At 43.4% G+C, this 25192-nt stretch overlaps 1 protein-coding gene across 1 annotated transcript in view; it reads right to left on the minus strand.

Annotated features, from left to right (window-relative positions):
• GRIN2B (glutamate ionotropic receptor NMDA type subunit 2B) overlaps positions 1-25192 on the minus strand; it is a 935536-nt gene that overhangs the window by 66227 nt on the left and 844117 nt on the right. The window contains exon 10 of the mRNA XM_075321904.1: positions 21520-21749. Coding sequence (XP_075178019.1) covers positions 21520-21749 — 230 coding nt within the window. The remainder of the gene's footprint in view (positions 1-21519; positions 21750-25192) is intronic.

Below are 25192 nucleotides of genomic sequence, written 5' to 3' on the forward strand. Positions count from 1 at the left end.
CATGTCTAAGTTGCATCCTATTATCGCACTCTGCCATGCAAGTCAATGGGTCCATCAAAGAAATCGGACTCCACTTGGATGACATCTGAGAGTGGTCCGATTTTCATGGACTGAGAAAATGGAGATAGAGAATTTTTTTTTTCCTATCTTCTCCAGACCCAAGAAACTTGTATGACACGTTGATCAAACTCTGATCAGAATGTGATTAGCATAATTGATTAGATTTTCTCAGATGAGGAAAGAAAAACGGATGTCTGCACCTAGCCTTAGGGCTCGCTCACACCAGTGTACTCGTATAAGAGAATTGATGCTGTTTTGAAGGCAAAGTGTGAGGACACCAATACATTCTTTTGATTTAGACTTTCTCTTTTGATCATTCACTTTGCATTTTATTAATTGATAAATATAAACCATTAACATTATCTTTGAAATTATTCTTACTTTGTGGAATTTTTTCCCCGCCTGCCTATAACTTTTGCACAGTACTGTATATAAACTAATTGTAGGAATTTAGTGACAGCATGTTGATCACATACAAATACAGTATAAGATTGCAAAGAGTTCACGCTCCATAGCCCATCCTTTATTGATGCTGAACACTAGAGGACTTCAAGAGCACAACAACAGAAGATTAGATCTGAAGGAAATATGTGTGAACTAAGGCACAGCAACCAAGCACAGAAATACAGAGTTTCCAGGTTGTCAAATACGAATAAGTGGGAAAACACTGGTCTAAATAAGCGTTTGACAATATTTTTCAGTCTAACTATGTGGCATCCTCGTTTTCAGCAATCAGCTGATAAGCCTGAAGATGCTCTGATCTGTCAGGATGGATTTACATCTGGCAGAACACTCCGTCTCTGCTGCGTTGAGTCAGAAGGTCTCATCAGGTCGTGTCTGTCCACATCGCTTCTTGGGGCTGAGGGATGAGTCAGGTTTCATAGGAGCCTTTTTAGGAAGCCCAGTATCCTGCATCGTTCACGCTTTGTCACTTCCAGTTCCCTTGGCACAGAGTTTGACGGCCATCCAAAGATTCTGTGCTTTACCCCTTGGGAATTTTTACCTTCTCTGGAGTTTATTTTAGATGCAGTGAGAAATCACCAAAGCATGCATTTGTGCATTAAGAAATTAAAATGATGGCAACATTTCTAGGATTTATCTTGGCTTTATAATGACAGAATATAAAACCGCCGTCACAAAGCTTAAACCCAAGTGATTGCTGTGTTACTTTTCTATTATCCGGAGTATAAAAGGCACTTTTCTACAGGCTGAACATAGCGGAATATTCTAGATTTCTTTTGGCACACTATGCTTTCTATTTTACTCATAACTAGCAGTTTGATATTGCAATTGCAAGAAAGGAAAAAAATGGATTCCTCCAAAATGTTACTTTCTTCTGCTTTCTAGAAAAAAGGATGACGTATAGAGCAAGACAGTTCAAAACTCTGATATGGTTCAGATCAAACTGCTTTAAAGAAAACCTATAAAATACATGGCCATAAAGGCGCTGTGATGCTGATTAAATGGATACCTGCATTGAAGGAATCAAATCTTTTGTTGCTGAATAATCTTCCTATAAAGTTTTGATGATGACGTCATCCGTGCATCACGGCAGGACTTGGGGAGTAGGGTCATCTTCTCCGCCCTTCCGCCTGCTTCCTCTTTCTTCTACTGGTCAACTGATTATTCACTGACCTGCCTCATTTTTTAAATTCAGGACCTCTGCTGCTGCCATGATAATACAGGCAGCGTGCAGGTCTTCAAGAAAAATGGCACTGGATGTGGCGCATGCTCAGACTAAAATTTCAGCTCAATAACTTATTCGTGAAAACCTACAGGAAAAACACTGAAACACATTCTGTAAAAACAATAATTTTTATTATTGAATAAATTTTATAAAAAGTTTAAAATTACAGAAGAGAATTGTAAAAAAGAGGAGAGAGAAAATAACAATTTATGCTTTTTATTTCCTATACATCCGGATTTACGGTTATATATGGGCTCTAGATTACATCAAATTGCATGGACTGATTCATCTTGCATCACTCCATAGGTATACTTATTGATATTTTGCATTGATTGTCTATAATTTCCCTTTACAAGTTTTGGGTGACCAACTGGGGGTCATTTTGCATAATCACTGTTTTATTTTCTCTCTCCTCTTTTTTACAATTCTCTTCTGTAATTTTAAACTCTTTTTATAAAATGTATTCAATAATAAAAATTATTGTTTTTACAGCATGTGTTTCAGTGTCTTTCCTGTAGGTTTTCATGTTTATGCACACTGGAAGCACTAATATGTTCTCTTGTATATTTCAATAACTTATTCACTAAGCCAAAATCTCGATCTGCGCATGCGCCGCATCCAGCCCCATTTTATTGAAGATCGTGCGCAGTGTGATTCTACAGACTGTCTTCTGCGGTGCATGTGCAGATCAAGATTTTGGCTTAATGAAGAGATCATTGTGTTGAAATCTTGGTCTGCGCATGCTCCACATCTCATCTAGCACCATTTCAATGAATACCTGCAGATCTCCCACAGAATCACACCACGCATGCACTGCCCACGGCAGTCATGGTGGCAGCGGAGGCATGGAATTTGAAAAAGGAGACAGGTCATTAAATAATCAGTGACTTGTAGAAGGAACAGAGGAGGCAGGTGGAGGGACGGAGAAGAAGATCCTACCCCAAGTCCCGCCCTGAGCATGGATGACATCATCATGAACACTTTAGAGAAAGATTATTTAGCAACCAAAGATTAGATTCCTTCACTGCAGATATCTATTTAATCATAATCACAGTGCCATTATGGCCATGTATTTACTTTATAGTGCTAAATCCTGCTGAAAGGTCCTCTTTAAAGTTTCCCTGTAAACACAGCACTATTGGCAATGTAACTGCTTAAAAGGAACCTGTCACATGTTTTTTCACATATAAAGTACGGCAACCACCTATAAGCCCTCATATACAGCATTCTGGAACGCTTTATTTATGTGCCCAATCTGCTTTGCAAAGCAAAGAAAAGACCTTTTATTATATTCCCCTGCGGCATGGTCTGATCCAATGGACGTCGCTGGTCTTGATCCAGATCCTCTGTTTTTATGATCAGCGTCCTCCTTCACTGCTACATGTGGATGACGCTTCTATGTCATCCACAAAGTATCCTCCATCACTCTCCTGCGCTGGTTAACTTCTCTCTGCCCTGCCGAGCCAGAGCAAAGTATTGTAATGCGCATATGCAAGTGCTTTTTTGACTATCCTCATGCACGCGCATTACAGTACTTTGCTCTGTCCATAGTAGGATAGAGAGAAGTGCAGCTGCGCAGGAAAATGATGGAGGACACTGCATGGAAGATGTAGGATGGTCAACCACATTAAGTGGAGCAGGAGGATGGAGAAGGCAAGAAGAAAGGAGGCGCCGGATTAAGACTAGAGATAGCAATCAAACCAGACTGCCTTGTAGGAGAGTGTAATTAAAGGTCTATTTTTTTGCCTTGCAGAGCGGATTGAGGTCATATTTACAGCTTCCAGAATGCTATATATGAAGGCTTATAGGTGCTGGCCCTACTGTATATGGGAAAAACCTGGCGACAAGTTCAATTTAAACCCATAGCAAATGGCCGGTATTACCAGGGTAACCTGCTGGTGTTTACAGGGCCAACTTGTATGATGCATGTATGTAGGCCATGTTACCAGATGCAAAAACACAGTTTCATTCTACATCTACATATTCAACACCAAAAAAACACCCTCCTGCTCTAATTATTATAGTCTTGCTCTATTTTGTAAGCATTTTCCTGCTTTTTCAATGTCTTTTCTGCAGATTTGGCACAATTTTTTTTAAAGCTGTGATTTTTTTTACTTTATAACTTGCTTTTTAATTTTGCATTTTCTACCTTGCATATTTTCAGGGAATACTGTTATTAGATGCAAAGAGCAAGAGTTTCAAGAAATCAAATCCACTTTCCTAAAACATTTTAATATAGCAGAGGAAAGAACGCAGCACTTTCTATATGGGGCATGGCAACATGGCATTAAGACTACATGGTACGCATTTAAGGGCATGATGATTATACCGTAATATAGCAAGTATATAGCTGGGGCAAGTCTGTAGAGTGAAAGCTTTAAATTGCTTCTGGTGTTAAAGTTCAAACCATCCTTTCTACAGTCCTTACACCAGCATACTTACTGATGTTTTCAACTGAAAACCCAAGACATCTAAGCTCTGCCCTGGGGCCATCAGAGAATGTCCCCCAAACACCCAGGAACAGCTTACTTTTAAGTAGTGTTAGTGTCGCGGGCGGCGGGGCGCTGCGCTCACCACGCTCGGGTCCGGCGCTGCTGCTGCTCGGTGGCTTGAGCGGTGGGCCGGATCCGGGGACTCGAGCGGCGCTCCTCGCCCGTGAGTGAAAGGGGAGTTTTGTTGGTGCTTGGGATGTTGGTTTGTGACGCCACCCACGGTGTGTGGTGAGGTTGGGAATCTCTGTACGGGAATCCTGGGAGCGATGACAGGGAGCAGCTGGGATGTTTCTCTCCCCTCCGTGGGTAGGGGGATTTTGGCAGTCCCGGGGCCCGGAGTTGTTGTCTGTTTGGTGGATTGCGGGGCTTGGCCAGGTGCCGGATCGCGGGGCAGCGCAGTGCCAGACGGAACGGTGGTACTTACTCAGCCAGTAACGCACACGGAGTCTCTGGTAAAACAAACGGCTGGATGGACGAGTCCCACATACGGCTGCGACGGTCACTCCCGGTAGGCTGGCGGTAACTGTCTCTCCCTGCACTGGTGTTATGTTCTCGGCCCCGATGGCTTCCCACCGGTAACCCGCTCCCCCGCGGTATGTTGGCTAAGGGAGCCCCTTTTTGCCTGCAGGCTCTGGCCCTGGGAGCTCTAGCTCTGGCGGTAGCTTTATCTCCCTCACGGTTTGGATGGTTGCCTTCAGTCGGGTCTTTACTGCTGGGAAACCCCGGAGGTTCCCGTCGCTGACGGATTTGACCGGTTTAACGGCGACTCCTAGCCTGGTCGGGGTCCGTAGGCCCTGCCGGATGGTGCTGGCTTCTCTTCGCTCCCCGATCCGGTACCAGCGGCCCACCGCCTGTCCCCGGTCCTTACGGTTGTGGGTCAATCGGCCTCTCCTGCAGACGGTCACCACCGTCTGCCAACCTTGCTGTTTCTGTGCCCGGGCCACGTACCCGGACACGGCCAGTCTGTTCCTCCACTACTACATCCCTAACTCACACTCTAAACTCAACTGCCGTCCTTTCCCGCCTCCAGGACTATGAACTCCTCGGTGGGAGGAGCCAACCGCCTGGCTCCGCCCCACCTGGTGTGGACATCAGCCCCTGGAGGGAGGCAACAAGGATTTGTATCTGACTTAGATGTTCCTAACCGGGGTGTGGGGTGTGTTGTTGCAGTACCTGTGACGTCCTGGCTTGTCCAGGGCGCCACATTAGCATAAGCCTCAATTGTTTTTTTGCTTGGGTTTAAGGTTTTACCTGAAAAAGTGGTATTTCACATTAGTATTTGCTTTGTTGCCAAAATTTTCTGTCCCTGACCTTCATCTTGGATTCCATTTTGGAAAATCCTTCTGTACCCCATACATGGTTCTACTATATCTTAACATGCCTTCATCATTTGTTGCTCCATAGTCTGCATCTTGAAATAGCAACAATATCTGTGATATAGGCTAGCTTCTGCTACCGCATGCTTTAATAATTACTCACTGGTCAAATTGAAGGCAATACGACCCTGGCATCAACAGGGTACAACAGACCTTAACAGTGCCCTCCCCTAGTCCTACTGCAGTGAATGTCACACCTGGATAATAGGGTCAGGTTCAGCACTATTAGGCCCAGATGTAGGTGCCGAGCGGTGTTGTGGCTGTTCTGCGGTGTTGTGCAGTTTGGGGTGTCACTTTCCTCCTCGGTTCCTGGTGCTACAGACCTGTTCCCAGGGTACATCTAGATGGTTTAGAGGTAGGTAGGTAGTAATAAGGCAGACCAGACTTTGGTATAATCAGCGCTAACGGTTTACTGGGTCACAGATTAATAATTCACAGCTTCTTCAGCATTTAGCCGCAGCACTGGATTTCCATATAGGGTCCGGTTTGATGGCAATTGGACTAATACCCTGACATGCCAAATATATACCTGCGGGATGGCCTTGCTACAATGAGCTTTGTACCTTTAGATTCTTTAGGGCTATGCACTCAGTCTCTTAGACTACCTACTATAGTCGGCAGGACACTGAGTGCCATTCACCTGTGTCAATACTTGTCTGGACTCTGTTTCTAGATTCCCTCCATAAGGCAGGAACATGCCTTTATATTTCTCCTGTTGTTGGCTCTTGGTGGTCAGGAAAGAATATCTGGCAAGATGCTCGATCCTAGTAGCTCTTGTACCCTGCTCCTCCCCTCTAGTTGGGCCTGTCGCAACTGCCAACTGTCAACTGCCAATTCTCTAGTCATCATAGTGGACCAGACCATAGAGGATGTTGATCAGACATCCCCAAATACAGCCCCTTCCCGACCCCTAAACCATCACCTGCTGGTCATCAGTGGTATTACACAGCAATAACTTACATTTCATCTGATAGAATGACACCAGGCAATACATCAAATCATGAGTTATTCCACTGGCTCCTATGAATGCATAAACATTTGTAATGGCCCCTTTTGTTTTATATGTATTAATAGGGCGTAAATCTACATAGACTCTTGTTTTGTGCTGGAAAAAATGGACATCTCTCTGTGTGTTTTGCACGGACACATGGTCTGTGTAACAACACGGATATAAGACTAGCACCATAGGTTATAATGGGTGCGTGTGGTGTCTGTGTAAATGACAGATACAACACGTACTAGAAACAGACTTGTGAAGGGGGCCTAATATGGTAATTGCTGTTACTGAAAAATAGAGCCAATGATATAATCTACAATACAGAAGAAAATGGATAAAGAAGAAGAAAAACAACAAAATGGGGAGTTTGGGGGTGTGTGGCTTACTAATGGCCGGGTAAGAAGCTCGAGCCTGGAGCTCTCTGCAATCTCCCCTGATCCTGCCATCTAAACTTGAATCCCCGCTGTTCTGATCTTATGGGCAGACCTCGGAAGCCCTCCACAACCGGCCAGACCGAAAATAAAGCACCGGCACGCATGGAGCGCTTCTTAAATCATGGATCCCCGCTCACCTCACAGAAGACTCCCAGGTCAGTGAAGACGAAGATGGCACAGGCTTCCCATGCTGTGGAGAGTTCTCAGCGGGCACGGAGCAGTTTAGGCAGTATAACTCCAGAAGAATCTCAAGAGGGGCTCATGGAGGGTGGAGAAGACATGGCCCTGTCAGAGATTAGCAAATATCTAAAATCACTCCCCACTAAGGAAGATCTGGAAGGCTGCATTGGCAGGCTAGAAGCAGCACACAGGAAGGAGCTGCAGTCTCTCACTGCTGCATTTACTGTGAAAGTGGAGGAGGTGGAAAAGACACAGGATGAGGTGCTGTGTGAACTGCAGGCACACAGAGAAGCCATTCTCAGTAACTCCAACAAGCTGCAGGAGTTGGCAGGGGACCTAGAGGATATTGAAAACCGCAATAGGTGGAATAACATCTGGATAAGAGGCAGACCTGAAACAGTGAGTAATGGGGAGCTGGACTGTGTTGCGCAGAATTTATTCAAACAGCTACTGGGAGAGAGAGGGCCTCATTCAGTGGAGCTGGACAGAATACATCGAGCCCTTGGTCCTAGATCAGAGTCCAGACCCCGTGACATCATCTGTTGATTCATTTTTTCAAAATAAAAGAGTCTATCATGCATGCTGCACGTGACAAAAGTCCGATCACCTTTATGGACACTCAGATCTCCCTCTTCCCAGATTTGGCCAGGCGTACTTTATTACAGAGAAGAGCTTTAAGACCACTCTTGCACCAGCTGAAGGAAAGAGACATTCCATATAGGTGGGGGTTTCCCTTCAACCTGACAGCCAGCAAGGAGGGGAAGAAGGCTACTTTCCGTTCGCTGGGTGACCTCGCCAACTTCCTGGGAACCTTTGAAATTCCGATGGTGGATCTCCCAGAGTGGCCCTCGGCTCCAGTGCTTCCTGTCTCCCCTCCAAGATGGATCACGGCTCATCGGAACAAGAAAAACAAGACCCGGACCCAAGCCGAGGCGGCAAAAGACACCTGAGGTCTCCAGATCACGTGAGATGGGTGTTGCTTAATGAGCGTCTGAGTTTGAATATTTGATGCTCACCACCTGGTCAATGATGGAGCCCGTCGGGGCTGTAATGTTCGTGAGTGGTTGGGATTCCTGAGAGATCTGGATTGGGACTCTAAAGTTAATGTTATCTATAACTGTTCAAGAAATGTGTTCCTGACTAGTTTCTCTAGTAGACTGAGACAGTAACTGTCCCTCCAGCGTTGAGCAGCTGGTTTAGTTTGAGTTTCTGAAATTGAGGTGGAACTGCTTTGTATATAGGTTCTTATTGTGTCAGCGATGATTCTTTCTTTAAACATAGCATAGTTATAATACATAGGCGGCGGAGGAGGGGGGGGAGTGAAGAGCTCCTAGGCCCTTGGCTTCCACTTCCTCCTACTTTGGTGCAAAAAGTGGCGATACACCATCTAAACCCAGCACAAATGATTCACAGGGCTTGTCTAGCTTTTCTTTGCCCTGTCACAATCTTCTCTTTCTCTTGCTCTATCTTATTCTTTATCTTTGCTTTCTCTCCTCCATCCTTTCCCTGCGGGTGGCAGATAGCCCCTATTCTCCTAGGCTCAGTCCTGTTTCAGATAGACTATGGATAGGATTAAATTCTGTTCTTACAATGTTAAAAGTCTGAATGTGCCAGAGAAAAGACGACAAATAGTTTTTTCATGCCACAAGCAAAAAGTAGCGGTCCTGCTGTTGCAGGAAACTCATTTTCGGGCAGATTCGATCCCCAAATTAAGCACGAGGAATTATCCGACATGGCTCAATAGTACAAACCCAGAATCAAAATCCAGTGGTGTTTCAATGCCTTCCACAGATCCTTTGTGCCAGAAGTCCTAAAATCTCTTATTGATCCCACAGGTAGGTACGTCTTTCTCCAGGTGTCCTGGAAGAATTCCAGATTTGTGATTGCTAATATACAGTTAGGTCCAGAAATATTTGGACAGTGACACAATTTTCGCGAGTTGGGCTCTGCATGCCACCACATTGGATTTGAAATGAAACCTCTACAACAGAATTCAAGTGCAGATTGTAACGTTTAATTTGAAGGTTTGAACAAAAATATCTGATAGAAATTGTAGGAATTGTACACATTTCTTTACAAACACTCCCCATTTTAGGAGGTCAAAAGTAATTGGACAAATAAAACAAACCCAAAAAAAAATTTTTAGTCTCAATATTTTGTTGTGAATCCTTTGGAGGCAATCACTGCCTTAAGTCTGGAACCCATGGATATCACCAAACGCTGGGTTTCCTCCTTCTTAATGCTTTGCCAGGCCTTTACAGCCGCAGCCTTCAGGTCTTGCTTGTTTGTGGGTCTTTCCGTCTTAAGTCTGGATTTGAGCAAGTGAAATGCATGCTCAATTGGGTTAAGATCTGGTGATTGACTTGGCCATTGCAGAATGTTCCACTTTTTTGCACTCATGAACTCCTGGGTAGCTTTGGCTGTATGCTTGGGGTCATTGTCCATCTGTACTATGATGCGCCGTCCGATCAACTTTGCGGCATTTGGCTGAATCTGGGCTGAAAGTATATCCCGGTACACTTCAGAATTCATCCGGCTACTCTTGTCTGCTGTTATGTCATCAATAAACATAAGTGACCCAGTGCCATTGAAAGCCATGCATGCCCATGCCATCACGTTGCCTCCACCATGTTTTACAGAGGATGTGGTGTGCCTTGGATCATGTGCCGTTCCCTTTCTTCTCCAAACTTTTTTCTTCCCATCATTCTGGTACAGGTTGATCTTGGTCTCATCTGTCCATAGAATACTTTTCCAGAACTGAGCTGGCTTCATGAGGTGTTTTTCAGCAAATTTAACTCTGGCCTGTCTATTTTTGGAATTGATGAATGGTTTGCATCTAGATGTGAACCCTTTGTATTTACTTTCATGGAGTCTTCTCTTTACTGTTGACTTAGAGACAGATACACCTACTTCACTGAGAGTGTTCTGGACTTCAGTTGATGTTGTAAACGGGTTCTTCTTCATTAAAGAAAGTATGCGGCGATCATCCACCACTGTTGTCATCCGGGGACAGGCCTTTTTGAGTTCCCAAGCTCACCAGTCAATTCCTTTTTCCTCAGAATATACCCGACTGTTGATTTTGCTACTCCAAGCATGTCTGCTATCTCTCTGATGGATTTTTTCTTTTTTTTCAGCCTCAGGATGTTCTGCTTCACCTCAATTGAGAGTTCCTTAGACCGCATGTTGTCTGGTCACAGCAACAGCTTCCAAATGCAAAACCACACACCTGTAATCAACCCCAGACCTTTTAACTACTTCATTGATTACAGGTTAACGAGGGAGACGCCTTCAGAGTTAATTGCAGCCCTTAGAGTCCCTTGTCCAATTACTTTTGGTCCCTTGAAAAAGAGGAGGCTATGCATTACAGAGCTATGATTCCTAAACCCTTTCTCCGATTTGGATGTGAAAACTCTCATATTGCAGCTGGGAGTGTGCACTTTCAGCCCATATTATATATATAATTGTATTTCTGAACATGTTTTTGTAAACAGCTAAAATAACAAAACTTGTGTCACTGTCCAAATATTTCTGGACCTAACTGTATACAGCCCGAACCAAAGCCAGAAGCAATTCCATCTAAAATGTATGCGTCTTCTCGAGGATTTTGCAGACTCCTCTCCGGTAATTATGGGAGGTGACTTTAATGTCCCTTTAAATCCAACCTTAGATGTCTCCTCGGGCAGGTCCTCGTATCCCCTCTTCATAAGTAGAGGTTTAAAAGCTTTCGCTCACAGCATGAGATTGGTTGAGGTGTTGAGGATACTCCACCCTGAGGATAAGGACTTCACTTTCTTTTCCCAGGTACATCAGACCTACAGTAGAATATATTATTTTTTTATTTCTCATTCTCTGCTAGATTTCCAGGTTGAGGCGGAGATTGGATCTATCCTGTGGTCTGACCATGCGCCAGTATACCTGAGCTTGAATTTTGGGTCCCAAGGTGGGCAGGGCCTCACGTGGCATTTGAATGAAAACCTTTGCGAGACCCCTTGTGTCAGGCAGAGGTATCTCAAGCTATACAAAATTTCATGCTGGACCATGGGGGAGACTCTTCTTCGCATCAATAAAATGGGAGGCATTGAAATGTGGTGAGGGGAATCTTTATCTCTTATGGCTCACGACTCAAAAGGGAGAGCGCTGGAGAGATAAAGGACTTGTTGTTGTCCATAGCAAATTTAGAAAAAAACACAAACAAGGTCTATCGCCCTTTATTTTTAGTCAGCTCTCCACAGCACGTCAAAAACTGTTGAGCATTTTAGATCAGAAATCAAGAGCATGGCGAGATAGAATGATAAGTAGGTTTTACCACATGGGAGATAGAAGCGGCAAATTACTAGCAAGAGCCCTCCACCAAAAAACAGCGACCACCTACATCCCTTGTGTTAGCAGTGCGTGAGGTCTTAAGGTCCATAGTACAAAAGATATTGTATCTAGCTTTACTTCTTACTACGAAGCTTTGTACAATATAAAAGGACATTATGCTGATCTGCCGACAGACATGCTAAAAAAGAAAATTGAGGACTACCTCCGACTACATAGACTTCCGTCACTGCCGGCAGAAGTATGGTCTGACTTGGAAAGGGAATTTACCTTGGAGGAGGTGGCCGCAGTTATAAAGGAAGCCAAAAAGGGAAAGAGTCCTGGCCCAGATGGTTTTACTGCGGGTTACTATAAGGAATTCTCGGAGCTGCTGAGCCCATTATTACTTACTATGTGTAATTTTGTGTCCTCCAGGGGTAGGTTCCCACAACAGGCTCTAAGAGCTCATATTACTGTAATCCATTGTGATACCAATGTGATATGACTGAAAGAATGTGTGATTAGATAGGAATCATAATCAAAAGATAGGAGTGATCCCAGATATTATTTGACCTATCAATAATTCAGTATCAGAGAGATGTCCTTTGGATATCCAATTTCACTATGACCAAGGAATAAGATAACGAGGAAGTCACATTTACAGTTCCACTTACCAGAAACTTGTGGTTGGCTTAAAGACAGGTTTAAGGAAGCTTGCATATGAAATTTACGGCTCATTGCAATATTTCACTAACACTATGGTCAACTGGCAGGATGTGCAGGAAATGTGCAGGAAGCTGCTGGTGCCCACAGCAGTTTGTGGTCAAGTTACATGAACATGACTCAGCTGTCACATGCTGGTGACCATTTAAACACAACCTACAAAGTTTTCCTATAAAAATACACCGGACTCGCTTAATGTTAAGGGAAACCTTCCAGGACATTGAAGTGTACGTATGCACTGTTCCTGTGATGCAAGATGCCATGTTGATTCCTTATCATTAACTCGAGTTCCCTCCGATGTGAAAGGATTGCTACAACATAACGGTAATGTTGATGCATATTTCTGTTATTGTATAAGTTTCTATAACTATAGTTCTAAATGCCTATGTACCATTGATTATATTCATGTGCTATTAAAATAAATAGTATCTTGCTATAAAGAATATTAGTATTCATGCCTGATTAGGATATCAGTTAGCGCTTCGTAAGTACGGGCTTTCAGCCCCCTTTTTAGTAGAATTTAGCAAGACATAAATTGGCGTAGTCGGCAGGATTACTTCTATAAGAAGTAATTAACGAATTTTTGTAATTTAGAAGTTAAAAACATATATTTGGCAAAATTCCAAATATTTTTTCAATCTTTGCATAGTGTCAAAATGTTCAGAAAACCTAAGGATAATGTTAAGGAGGTTGTTGTGGAGATCCCAAGCTGGATTGAGGCTCCCTACAATCTTATAGCACATGAATTGGTCAATTGTGGATTGGCAGAACAATGGCAGAATAAGCTTAAGGGTTGTGAAGCTACTGATGTTGTGAATGTACTCAGTAGTGCCCCTGTGAAAACAGGTGATGTAGTGTCTTGTGGATTGGTAGAACAATGGCAGGACAAGCTTATGGGTAGTGAAGCTACTGATGTTGTGAATGTACTCAGTGGTGCCCCTGTGAAAGCAGGTGATGTAGTGTCTTTAGCACGGTACAAACAATGGCAGGATAAGCTCAAGGGTAGTGAAGCTACTGATGTTGTGAATGTACTCAGTGGTGTCCCTGTGAAAGCAGGTGATGTAGTGTCTTTAGCACGGCACAAACAATGGCAGGATAAGCTTAAGGGTAGTGAAGCTACTGATGTTGTGAATGTATTCGGTAGTGTCCCTGTGAAAGCAGGTGATGCAGTGTTTTTAGCACGGCGCAAACAATGGCAGGATAAGCTTAAGGGTAGTGAAGCTACTGATGTGAATGTATTCGGTAGTGTCCCTGTGAAAGCAGGTGATGTAGTGTCTTTAGCACGGCGCAAACAATGGCAGAATAAGCTTAAGGGTAGTGAAGCTACTGATGTTGTGAATGTATTCGGTAGTGTCCCTGTGAAAGCAGGTGATGTAGTGTCTTTAGCAGGGCACATCTGGATTTTGGCAAGTGCATATAGTGTAATGCATGAGCGTAATCTAAAGATGCAGAAGAAAAGTTCCCAGATGGAACAAAAGATGATAGAATTAGGTGGCCTGAAAACAGTTATGGAATGTAATACCAGACTGTTGAAGGATAAATTGGAACATTATCAGAATGTGGCAGAAAAAGCTGCCGTAAAAATTGCTCATATGTGGAGTAAAGGATGGGAAATCAGTGATGCCAAGGTTCAAGGACCGTCTCAGGTGGTAACATTTCTAGGGATTCAGTGGAACAAGGTGCACAGAGAGATCTTGCCCAATGCCAGACAGAAAATTATTAATTTTCCGGTCCCTAAATCCAAACAGGAGACTCAGTCTTATATTGGATTGTTTGATTTTTGGAGACAACATATCCCTCATTTGGGACAAATGTTGGCTCATTTGTACAAAGTAACGAGGAAAAAATATGAGTTCCACTGGGGAGAGGAACAGCAAAATGTGTTTGAGATGGTCAGGGAAGTGTGGCAAGACATTGAAGGGATTATTCAATCTACCAAGACCACTGTATTTCATGTCGATGCTCATGTCCCTACTAACTCACTTGAACGTTTGTTTAATTCAGAAGCAGATAAAGCAGCAGCCATCAGACAAGTCAGTCCAACAGTTGACAAGGCAAGGTACAGCTGTTTGGGCATACCAGAAAGAGCGACACCTTATTCAGCAGGTTTAGACCTCAGTACATTGGAAACTGTCGTGGTACCCCCAGGTAAGGTAAAACCAATTTCAACAGGATTGGGTTGCCAGATACCAAAGGATCATTATGGTCAAATAGCCACTCGTTCTAGTTTAGTGTTAAAAGGAGCCATAGTGGTGGGAGGGGTAATAGATGCAGATTATCAGGGAGAAATCAAGGTACTGATGCTAAATTTTGAAAATGAACCTTTGATCTTGATGAAACACCAGAAGGTGGCTCAGGTGTTGATAATTCTAATAAACTTGTCTGAAATAAGAGAAGGAACTGCCCCGGCAGAATTAACAATACGGGGTACTAAAGGTTTTGGATCCTCTAATATTAAAAATGTAGGAGCAAAAATATGGATTCAAAACCTCCAAGGACCGCCCTCAGAGACAGAGGTAATAGGGTCGGAAAAGATCGTACTCTCCTGATAATGAGACCAGGAGTGGAGAAGTGGGAATATGTCCCACAAGAAAAATGTTATTTACGAGAATAATAGTGTATCTTTATTTGCAGAAGGTGTGGTAAATAAGCGGAATCCATGGTATCGGTTACTGGGAAGAGCTCGATAGTGATGAGATGGAGAAATTCCTGTGTTTGATGTTTGCCTCTTTGGTCGTTGGATGGACAAGTCTACATCAGGAGGAACCTATGGCGAATGAATTTCTGATGCACCATCACATTTTCAACACACAGATTGCTGGATCTGTACACATTCTTCGGTTACAGCCACCAGTATCTTTTATCTGGATGTCCCGGTATCGATGGAGGAAATCTTAAAGTAGAAAAGTTGTTCTGATCATCTTGCTGATAAAGACACTCGAAGTGTTCGTCTATAGAATACTACAGTACCCATTTCCATAGTGGGATGGATCAATCTTCCATGGTGGCAAGGCAATTTGAATGCAACAGTCACCAATTTGCAATATCTGGCTTTTAAGGGAGGAATTTGGGTACTAAGATATAAGACTGGACTGACTAACCTGGGATTCATCCCTATGGGGAATATAAAAATAAGTTTTGGGACAGCTATAAATACTGTAGATGCTTTTAAACCCAGCTTAGTGGAAAGGACAATTCATGATATGTTATGGCCTTATGCCAATATGTTCATAAATGGGTCTAGTGAAACTTGTAGTAACATATCGGGAAATGTAATGTGTAATGATTCCTTTGAATATCGAGCAAATGCCAAAACACATGATATTCAAGGGAGCTTTTCAGATAATATTACTTTTAGTTTTAATATACTGAACAAAGTAGTGAAAGTGCAACGTTTATCTAAACAAACCAAGAAAACAAAATTTGTGGCAAACAATATTTCTTGGTCATGGTATGGTATATTCCGAGTGATCTTCTTCTAGTGGAATACTGATGATGGAAAATAATCCCTGGGATCAAGGACCGATTGTGATACCAATGTGATATGACTGAAAGAATGTGTGATTAGATAGGAATCATAATCAAAAGATAGGAGTGATCCCAGATATTATTTGACCTATCAATAATTCAGTATCAGAGAGATGTCCTATGGATATCCAATTTCACTATGACCAAGGAATAAGATAATGAGGAAGTCACATTTACAGTTCCACTTACCGGAAACTTGTGGTTGGCTTAAAGACAGGTTTAAGGAAGCTTGCATATGAAATTTACGGCTCATTGCAATATTTCACTAACACTATGGTCAACTGGCAGGATGTGCAGGAAATGTGCAGGAAGCTGCTAGTGCCCACAGCAGTTTGTGGTCAAGTTACATGAACATGACTCAGCTGTCACATGCTGGTGACCATTTAAACACAACCTACAAAGTTTTCCTATAAAAATACACCGGACTCGCTTAATGTTAAGGGAAACCATCCAGGACATTGAAGTGTACGTACGCACTGTTCCTGTGATGCAAGATGCCATGATGTTGATTCCTTTATCATTAACTCGAGTTCCCTCCGATGTGAAAGGATTGCTACAACAAACGGTAATGTTGATGCATATTTCTGTTATTGTATAAGATTCTATGACTAAAAAATAGTTCTTATGCCTATGTACCATTGACTATATATTCATGTGCTATTAAAATAAATAATATCTTGCTATAAAGAATATTAGTATTCGTGCCTGATTAGGATATCAGTGAGCGCTTCGTAAGTACGGGCTTTCAGCCCCCTTTTTAGTAGAATTTAGCAAGACATCCATAAACCTGGGAAAGACCCTCTTCTCTGCAGTAACTATCGGCCGATTTCCCTCATAAACACAGATATTAAGTTCTATGCAAAACTAACAGCTAATAGGTTGAAACCCATCCTTCCAGCACTGATCAACAACGACCAGGTGGGCTTTGTCTCGGGTAGAGAGGTGAGAGATAATATTATAAACAACTTCTTTGCTTCATCAAATGGGAGGAGGATCTGGGGAGACGCCTTTCTGAGGGTGACTGTGCTAAGATTCTACTGTTCACTAAGCACTCTTCTATGTGTGCTCTGACGCAGGAGAGAAGCTACAAGATCTTGATACGGTGGTATAGAAGCCCGACGACAATTAACCCCTTCACGACCATGGACGGATATATCCGTCATGGAGCATGTCCCGTTAAGCCCCGCCCCCTGCCGCAGGCAGGCGGCGGTCGGCACACATATCAGCTGTTTTCAACAGCTGACATGTGTGCCTGCTAGCCGCGGGTGGAATCGTTTCCACCCGCGGGCATTAACCCCTTAAATCTTGCTGCCAAAGTCTGACAGCAAGATCTATATGCGCGCGGCCATGTTTTTTACTTACCGCCGCCCCCACCGGAAGTCACGTGCGTGATCACGTGACTTTCGGTGGTTGCCATCGTACCACAGGGTCATGTGATGACGCCTGCAGCTATGAAGTTTCACTTTCGTTTTCCCTCGGCCGCGAGCAGAGAGAAACAGAAAGTGACTGAATCTGCTGTTTACAGCTATATAGCTGTGATCAGCAGATAGATAAGAGCGATCGGATTGCTGATCCCTATAGCCCCCTAGAGGGACTAGTAAAATAAAAAAAAAGTAAAAAAAAAAGTTTTAAAAAATAAAAAAAAAAAAAAAAAAACTAAAAGTTCAAATCACCCCCCTTTCCCTGTCACTGAGCCATAGATCCCAAAAAATGAGAACGCTGCGTGTTTCGGAAAATGGCGCAAAACGTGCGCCACTTTTATTGGACAAACTTGTGAATTTTTTTTAACCCCTTAGATACAAGTAAACCTATACATGTTTTGTCTCTACAAACTCGCACCGACCTCAGGCATCATACCCACACATCAGTTTTACCATATATTGAACACCGTGAATAAAACATCCCAAAAACTATAGTGCCATCACACTTTTTTTGCAATTTTTCCGCATTTGGAATTTTTTTGCTGTCTTCCAGTACACCATATGGTAAAACTTATGGTTTTATTTAAAAGTACAACTTGTCCCGCAAAAAACAAGCCCTCATATGGCAAGATTGACGGAAAAATAAAAAAGTTACGGCTCTCGGAAGAAGGGGAGCAAAAAACAAAAATGTAAAAATGGAAAGTGTCCCGGGGCTGAACGGGTTAAAGCTATGTTCCCTGGTTCATCGGACACCTGTTGGAGATGTCTGAGAGAAAGAGGCTCGTACATAAATATCTGGTGGCAATGCTCCTCTATTAGGGCATTCTGGAGAGATATATTCGTTCTATTTAACAAAGTTTCTGGAATGGGGATTCGGCCTACCCCTGGGCTTGCCCTTTTGTCTCTCAGTGAGCTCTCCATTGCTAAATACAAGAAGAGCATCCTTAGGCATTTTCTGGCAGCCGCCAGGAGGCTGATCCCCAGATGGTGGAAACAGGTAGTGACACCTTCTAAGTCTGATCTGGTTTCAGAACTTAATGAGATTTTTGGGATGGAGGAACTTATAGGACAGGCAACAGACACTTCAGAAAGGGTGCTGAAGGTGTGGACCCCCTGGATTATGTACAGAGAATCTGTGAAATTTGGACTGTGGATTACAAGTTAGTGAACCATGTCAAGTATGGGGTGACAGAGAGAAGTGAGGCTTGAACCTCTAATGCAGGGCTCTGTTTTCTTTTTCCCTTTTTCCTCTTACTTAAGGTTTCTATTCTATTCTATTCTTTTCTTATTTTCGCTATTCCTACTAGCTCTTCGATAATGCTTTAATTTGAAAATAGATCAATATCACTGTTTTTACTCATATTGAGATCCATGTATGGTTTTAACCTACTAGATATGTCATTCTCTGTTTCCTTTTTCTTGGATCTCTTTAATAGTCTTATGTAGAGTTGAACAGACTGCAAATAATTCGGGTCCGGCGGATCCGCGGCGGGTTGACAAAGAAGTCCGGATACGATCCTGAATCCGGCCCCATATATGTCAATGGGGAGCGGAATCCGCGACGAGAGAGAGAGAGAGAGAGAAGAAGGAGAGAGAGAAAAAAAAAACGGATCCGGATCGTGCACCCGGAATCCCGTGTCTGGGTCGGACTCGGATCTGGTGCTCAAACCGTGCGGATCCGTATTTTGCCGATCCGGGTCCGCTCAACACTAGTCTTATGTAATCACTTAAAAAATGTCTTTGAATATTTTGTATTGACTACATTTTCTTCAATAAATCTTGATTTGAACAAAATGGGGAGTTTGTACACAGGGTGGGGATGTGCTTCAAAAGCGAAAAGTTACAAGTTTTTGAGATCAACTCTGCAGGAAGAATTCATGACTAGGAGAAGTTATCATAGCAGTCTGGGCCCAAGACAGAAGAAAAGGGAAAGCAAATTACTGTTTTGGCATAGTCTTGCAATCACTTGCATAGCCTGCAGACTGAATCCATAACTGTATAGTAGTATTATTTTACCGCAATACCATGATAATATTGAACTTTTATTTGTTTTATTCAGCTACAGTAGTAATATTGAGTCTCTATATTCTAGGATAATATTTATTGTATGGTGGCATTCAGTCACTCACTATTTTTAGCAGTATGTGGTCATGATATGGTGCAATTTAATAAGTGTGTGATGGTAATATACAGTGGTGTGAGAAAGTGTTTGCCCCTTCCTGATTTCTTATTCTTTTGCTTGTTTGTCACACTTAAATGTTTCAGGTCACCAAACAAATATTAGATAAACATAACACAAGTAACACAAAATGCAGTTTATATATGGGGGTCTTTATTATTAAGGGAAAAAGAAATAAAAACCTGCAGGGCCCTGTGGGAAAAAATGATTGCCCTAAAAAAACCTAATAACTGGTCGGGCCACCTTTAGCAGCAACAACTGCAATAAAGCGTTTGCAATAACTGGCAATGAGTTATTTACAACGCTCTGGAGGAGATTTGGCCCACTCATCTGTGCTGAATCATTATAATTCAGCCACATTGAAGGGTTTCTGAGCATGAACTGTTCAAGATCAAGCCACAGCATCTCAATCCGAATAAGGACAGAACTTTGGCAAGGCCACTCCAAAGTTTTAATTTTGTTTTTCTTAAGCCATTCAGAGATGGACTTGCTGGTCTGTTTTGGATCATTGTCCTGCTGTATAACGCAATTGTGCTTCAGCTTGAGGTCAAGAACACATGGCCAGACATTGTCCTTCAGGATTTTTTGGTAGACAGCAGAATTCATGGTTACAAGGAGCGACAGGAAACGTCCCACATGTGAATCCATGGTATCACGCCCACAGGGGCGTAATACCATGGAAAGTATGCAAACGCCCACAGGGCGATGTGACGCCCATGGGGCGACGAGCTCTGCTATTTACATAGGAAATATGTAAGTAATAAAACGTTTATTATTACTTTCATATTACACAAATTTACAACACAGGGATGGGTGGGGAGGTGTAATTAGGGCACACATGCGTCTGCTGATAGGTCAGAACGCATATTCTACGTGACAGGTTCCCTTTAACAAAAAGTTGGGTCACGAATCAATAGCACGTGGAACCATCCTTATCAGCAGTAACATGAAGTAATCGTTTTCTGTCTGAATATATTCATCTCTTCCATCATTCTAGAGGAATCTTTGCCTGATGTTATTTATAACATTGCTTAACCCCTTCACGACTGGCCGATTTTGCTCTTTCCATTTTTTCTTTCACCATTCTTCTTCTGAGAGCCGTAACGTTTTTATTTTTCTGTCAAGAGAGCCATGTGATGGCTCGTTTATGTCGGAACGAGTTATACTTTTAAATAAGACTATTAGTTTTACCATATAATGTACTGGAAAACAGCAAAAAATTCCAAATGCTGAAAAATTGCAAAAAAGTGGGATTGCTTGATGGTTTTTTAGATATTTTATTCACTGTGTTCACTATATGGTAAAACTGATGTGTCGGTGTAATGCCTTAGGTCAGTGCGAGTTTGTAGACACCAAATATGTATAGGTTTACTTTTATCTAAAGGATTAAAAAAACCCAAAGGTTTGTCCAGAAAATGTGGCGCACGTTTTGCGCCATTTTTCGCGACCCATAGTGTTCTCATTTTTTGGGATGAGATTCGATGTAGATAGATGAGGGGGTGGAGCTCTGCCTATTGCTCCTCCCTCCTCTTGTGATCATAGAATCTCATCAGCACCAGCTGCCATTTCCTATCTCAGTAATGGAAAAGTCTTCACTAAATACAGACTTTACCTCAAAATTCTGAAATTTGATCATGACGGATCAGTTCCAGCAGAGAAGGAAGCAGATTTGTCTGATAAGATACATTACACAGTTGCTTATTTTCATGAGTACTGTTGATTTATTAAATAAAAATTAAAACAACAGACACTCTTTAAGTTTATTGAGGTTTGTGGGTTTTGGTTTATCCTCATCAGGGATGACCCTTTTTATGGGCTGGGCTAGCCTCTGTTATACTGAGCATGTGTCGGTTGTCAATACCCATGAACGCTCGGTATGCTGTCCCTGCTCACCGCTGTATGACCTCCCTCGCCAGATCTAAGGGGAAGCAATGTGGTCTATATTATTCCTCTAAAGGTATGCATCTGGCAATATACAGCTAGCGCTGCTTCATTTTTTGTAATTTTAGATATACAAATGATAGAAAAATAGACAGACAGACAGAAAGATAGAGAGACAGACAGACAGAAAGAGAGACAGATAGATAGATACATATACGAAAACATTTCTAATAGTTGAATGTTCCCTTTTTCCATGACCCACCTTTTTATCACTGAGACCAGACACCTGGTCCACATACTCTTCTTGGATCATGAAGGCAGCAAGGTTGGCTGTATAACTGGCCAGAAAGATCACAGCGAAGAAGGCCCAAACCGACACCATAATCTTACTTGTAGTTCCCTTTGGATTTTGCACAGGCACAGAATTGTTGAACACCAAGCCCCAGAGTAGCCAGATGGCTTTGCCAATTGTGAACGAAGGGCCACCAGGCTCTGATAGTCAAACAAAATAGAAGATTAGAAGTTAGATACTTTTTCACTGATTATTATGCTTCAATCGAAAACGCTATTAACCTGCAGATATAGGGATAATCTGCAGGTTAATAGTGTTCTGTCGCTGTACTGAGAGCCCAGCTGCCAGGAGGAAATTAACTTTTTTCCTCCCAGCAGCATAATGCTTTCAGTCAGAGGGTTGCGGGAGGCATGGTTTCAGTCACCGCTCTGTGTATAGTGACTGGCAGCTGTAACTTTGCCCCCTCACTGACTGACAGCTTGCTCAGCAGTGCATCAGTACAGTGCCGGTTGTCAGTCATTGCCAAGGGTGCGGTCGCAGTGCACAGAGAAGTGACTGAAACCCCGCTGGCTGTGAACCTATGACTGAAAGCCTGAGGCTGCTGAGAGAAATAAGGCTAATTTCCTTCTAGCAGTGGAGTTTTTAGTGTGACAGGCTCACAGTGTCATAACTCTATTATTCTGCATAATAACCCGATGTCTGTAAGTTAATCGTGTTTTTTTAGATGACAGGGTCCACACTGTTTGTTTTTTTACATATTAATCACATATCATCTTTATTTTGCAATCAAATCTGTAATATGATGAACCTACTGGTTAGTTACTTTTTTTTACTGTACAGACCATGACCCTCTAAATCATCAGTTTACGTTTTAAGGGAATCTGTTAGTAGGATCCACCTCCCCTCTAAGCTTGGGCACATAGCTAATAGAGAGTTGTATAAAATGATACCTTAATATCTGCAAATCAATGTCTTATTCCAGAGAAATCCACATTTTTTCTTATATGTAAGTAAGCTCTGAGCTATGGGCCGGACACAGAGGTTTCTGAAAATCTGCCTCCAGAGCTTATTTTTAATAAAAGGGAGCATTACCAGTGTGAGACATGTAATGACTGACAGTCTGCTTTCATAACCACACACAGCGCTACAGTGAGATCAGAACACAGTAGAGCAGAAGTGAACTTTGCCTCATTGCAAACAGCAAAATGTCAATTATTAGATGTCTCACATTGGTAATTCCCAGTATTTTACAATAAGCTCTGCAGACAGATTCGCAGGGAGAGCTACGTCCAGCCCATAGATCTTGATTTTATGTCTCAGAAATGTCTGTAATGAATCTGTATGTGAACAAAGCAAAGGCAAATTCATTGCAGAAACTGCTAAAACCTGAGCAGAAATTGAATATCAGGCGAAGTCTCCAAGATGAGGATTTGGTGAATTTTTGCAGTTTTTTTCTCAATCAGTTAAATTAGGTTATTTGTGATTTTACATTTTGTTTTTGACTGTTTCTTTGTGGGTGTATGTCATGTTTTATATGTATCTACTTACGGTAGTTTTGGAAATTTCCCATTTGCTGAGGTACCTGTATTGATAAAACTTAATTGATAAACTCCTATGAGAATTACATGTGTTTATATTGTATTTCCACTGTGGAAATTTAATAGACACGTGTGTGTTTTTTATATGTGGATTTTCTGCATCTTATTCCAATTTATGGGTCAAATTCACAAATAAAATGCATATTAACCGCTAGAGAAAGTGACATGTTGTAGATGTCAAAAATGCACCACAGATCATTTCCACAACATTAACCCTAGCACGCGCAAGTGTGGCGCCCTAGGACCTGGTCGCCACAACAGCATTGCCCTCCCAAAGGGTTAATGCTGAGCCTGGAGGTAATTGGGAGATCCATTGGCCAGCAGGTTTAACACCCAACACAGTTCTCCCTCCGGCCAGCAGGGGGAGCTCTGAACCTGGAATTCCAGGGAGCCTTCCTCTACCTGACCAGAGGGAGGAAGTGGAGTCAGTCTGAAGGGAGTAGTGAAAGTGAACAGACGCAGAGTGAGCTGTCCTGTGAATCTGGGGCCTAGAGCTGGAGCAGCTTGGCCCAGAGAAGCAGGAATAGCTGAGAGGCAGCAGAGAGACTCAGACATCGGAGTCTGTGGTTGCCAGGGTATAAAATCCGTCCCTGGTAGCCGAGTCCGAAGGGCAGGAGAGCTGCAAGCCCCTGGCCCAGAAAGATCCAAGGTACAGCTGCAGCATCAGGGCCCGGTGTGGACTCCAGCGGAGAAGCACCAGAGAGAGGGTCTGCGCAGCCACCTACAGAAAGAAGGGACGTGCCATCGGTCCCAGCAGCAAAGAGGGCCATTGCTGGATTCAGAGAAGCAGGGTCCTATCATCACAAAGCAAAGTACAGGAGTAGGCCTCATACTCAGCTGGCCAGAAAGATCATCCCAAGTACTTCCAGGCCGACCGGATCCCCATCACCACCTGTAACGGTCTCCCAGGACTGGACTGTTCCCAGAGTAAAAGAGGAAAAGGTAAAGAGACTGTTGTTTGTGCCTGGTTCTTTCCTCGCCTGTCGGCCCTGCACCGTGTTAGCCACACAACACCATAGACTTTCACGGGCACCAACGGTATCCCGGGGCATCGCTCCACCTGTGGGGAGCAGTACCATCATAGCTGTCATAACATCACCCCGGAGTTCTCCCATAACAGCGGCGGCTTAATAGCCGCATACCACAGGTGGCGTCACGAACATTAACTCTAACTCATCAGCCACATATTCAACTGACACCCACCAGGGCCACGGAGCCGGGCCCAGCCACCACTGACTACCACCGGACTAGTCCGGCCCGGCACCGGGTGTCCCATAGCCCTGGGGTGGGCGAGTCAACTTTTGGCGTCACGAACAGGATTTCGTGCCCGGTCACACCGGGTACTGTGCGCCTGAAGAATTGCGCTTTAAAGACTGTATTACTGCGTGTTTCACTGTTTGAAAACTGCCGCCGCCATTAGCCTCACTGAGCGCAGGAAGAAGGGGGGCGTGCCTGACAAAGAGCGCGAAGGGAGCGCGCCATCAGAGCAGAGCGCTGTTAACCCCGCGCGACCCAGAAGGAAATTTGAAAAGTGAACGGAGCCTGGTAAGGTTCACTAAGGGGGAGGAAGATGTCCGACGCAGAGGGAGGGCAGGTGGCTGCCATAGCCCGAGACGCCGCAGCACCAGCCGAAGCGATCCCTGTCGCCGTCGCCCCAGCCCCCGCTGTAGCGCCGGTAATGCCGATCACCATGCCGTACATACCGGGAGCAGAATGGCTGCCGCAGTACTCCGGGGAGTCCCATACCTTGAGCGACTTCAGAGAAAGCCTGCACAGCTTGTTCCGGGTGTATCCGCTGACTGAGGGCCAGAAGGTGGGCATATTAATGGGACAGCTAGCCGGCGCAGCCCAGCGTGAAGTGAAGTCCTGGCCTGATACAGATAAAGGGACAGTAACCCAGATACTGGCCAAGCTAAAGAGTACTTTTGACACCCGCACCGCAGCAGAGATAAAGATGAGATTCTTTGGGTGCAAGCAGCGGGCCACAGACAGCATAAGGGACTATGCCTTAAACCTGCAGGAGGCCCTGAAAGCGGTTAAACAAG

The sequence above is a fragment of the Anomaloglossus baeobatrachus genome, chromosome 8 (assembly GCF_048569485.1).
Source record: "Anomaloglossus baeobatrachus isolate aAnoBae1 chromosome 8, aAnoBae1.hap1, whole genome shotgun sequence".
Lineage (NCBI taxonomy): Eukaryota > Metazoa > Chordata > Amphibia > Anura > Aromobatidae > Anomaloglossus > Anomaloglossus baeobatrachus.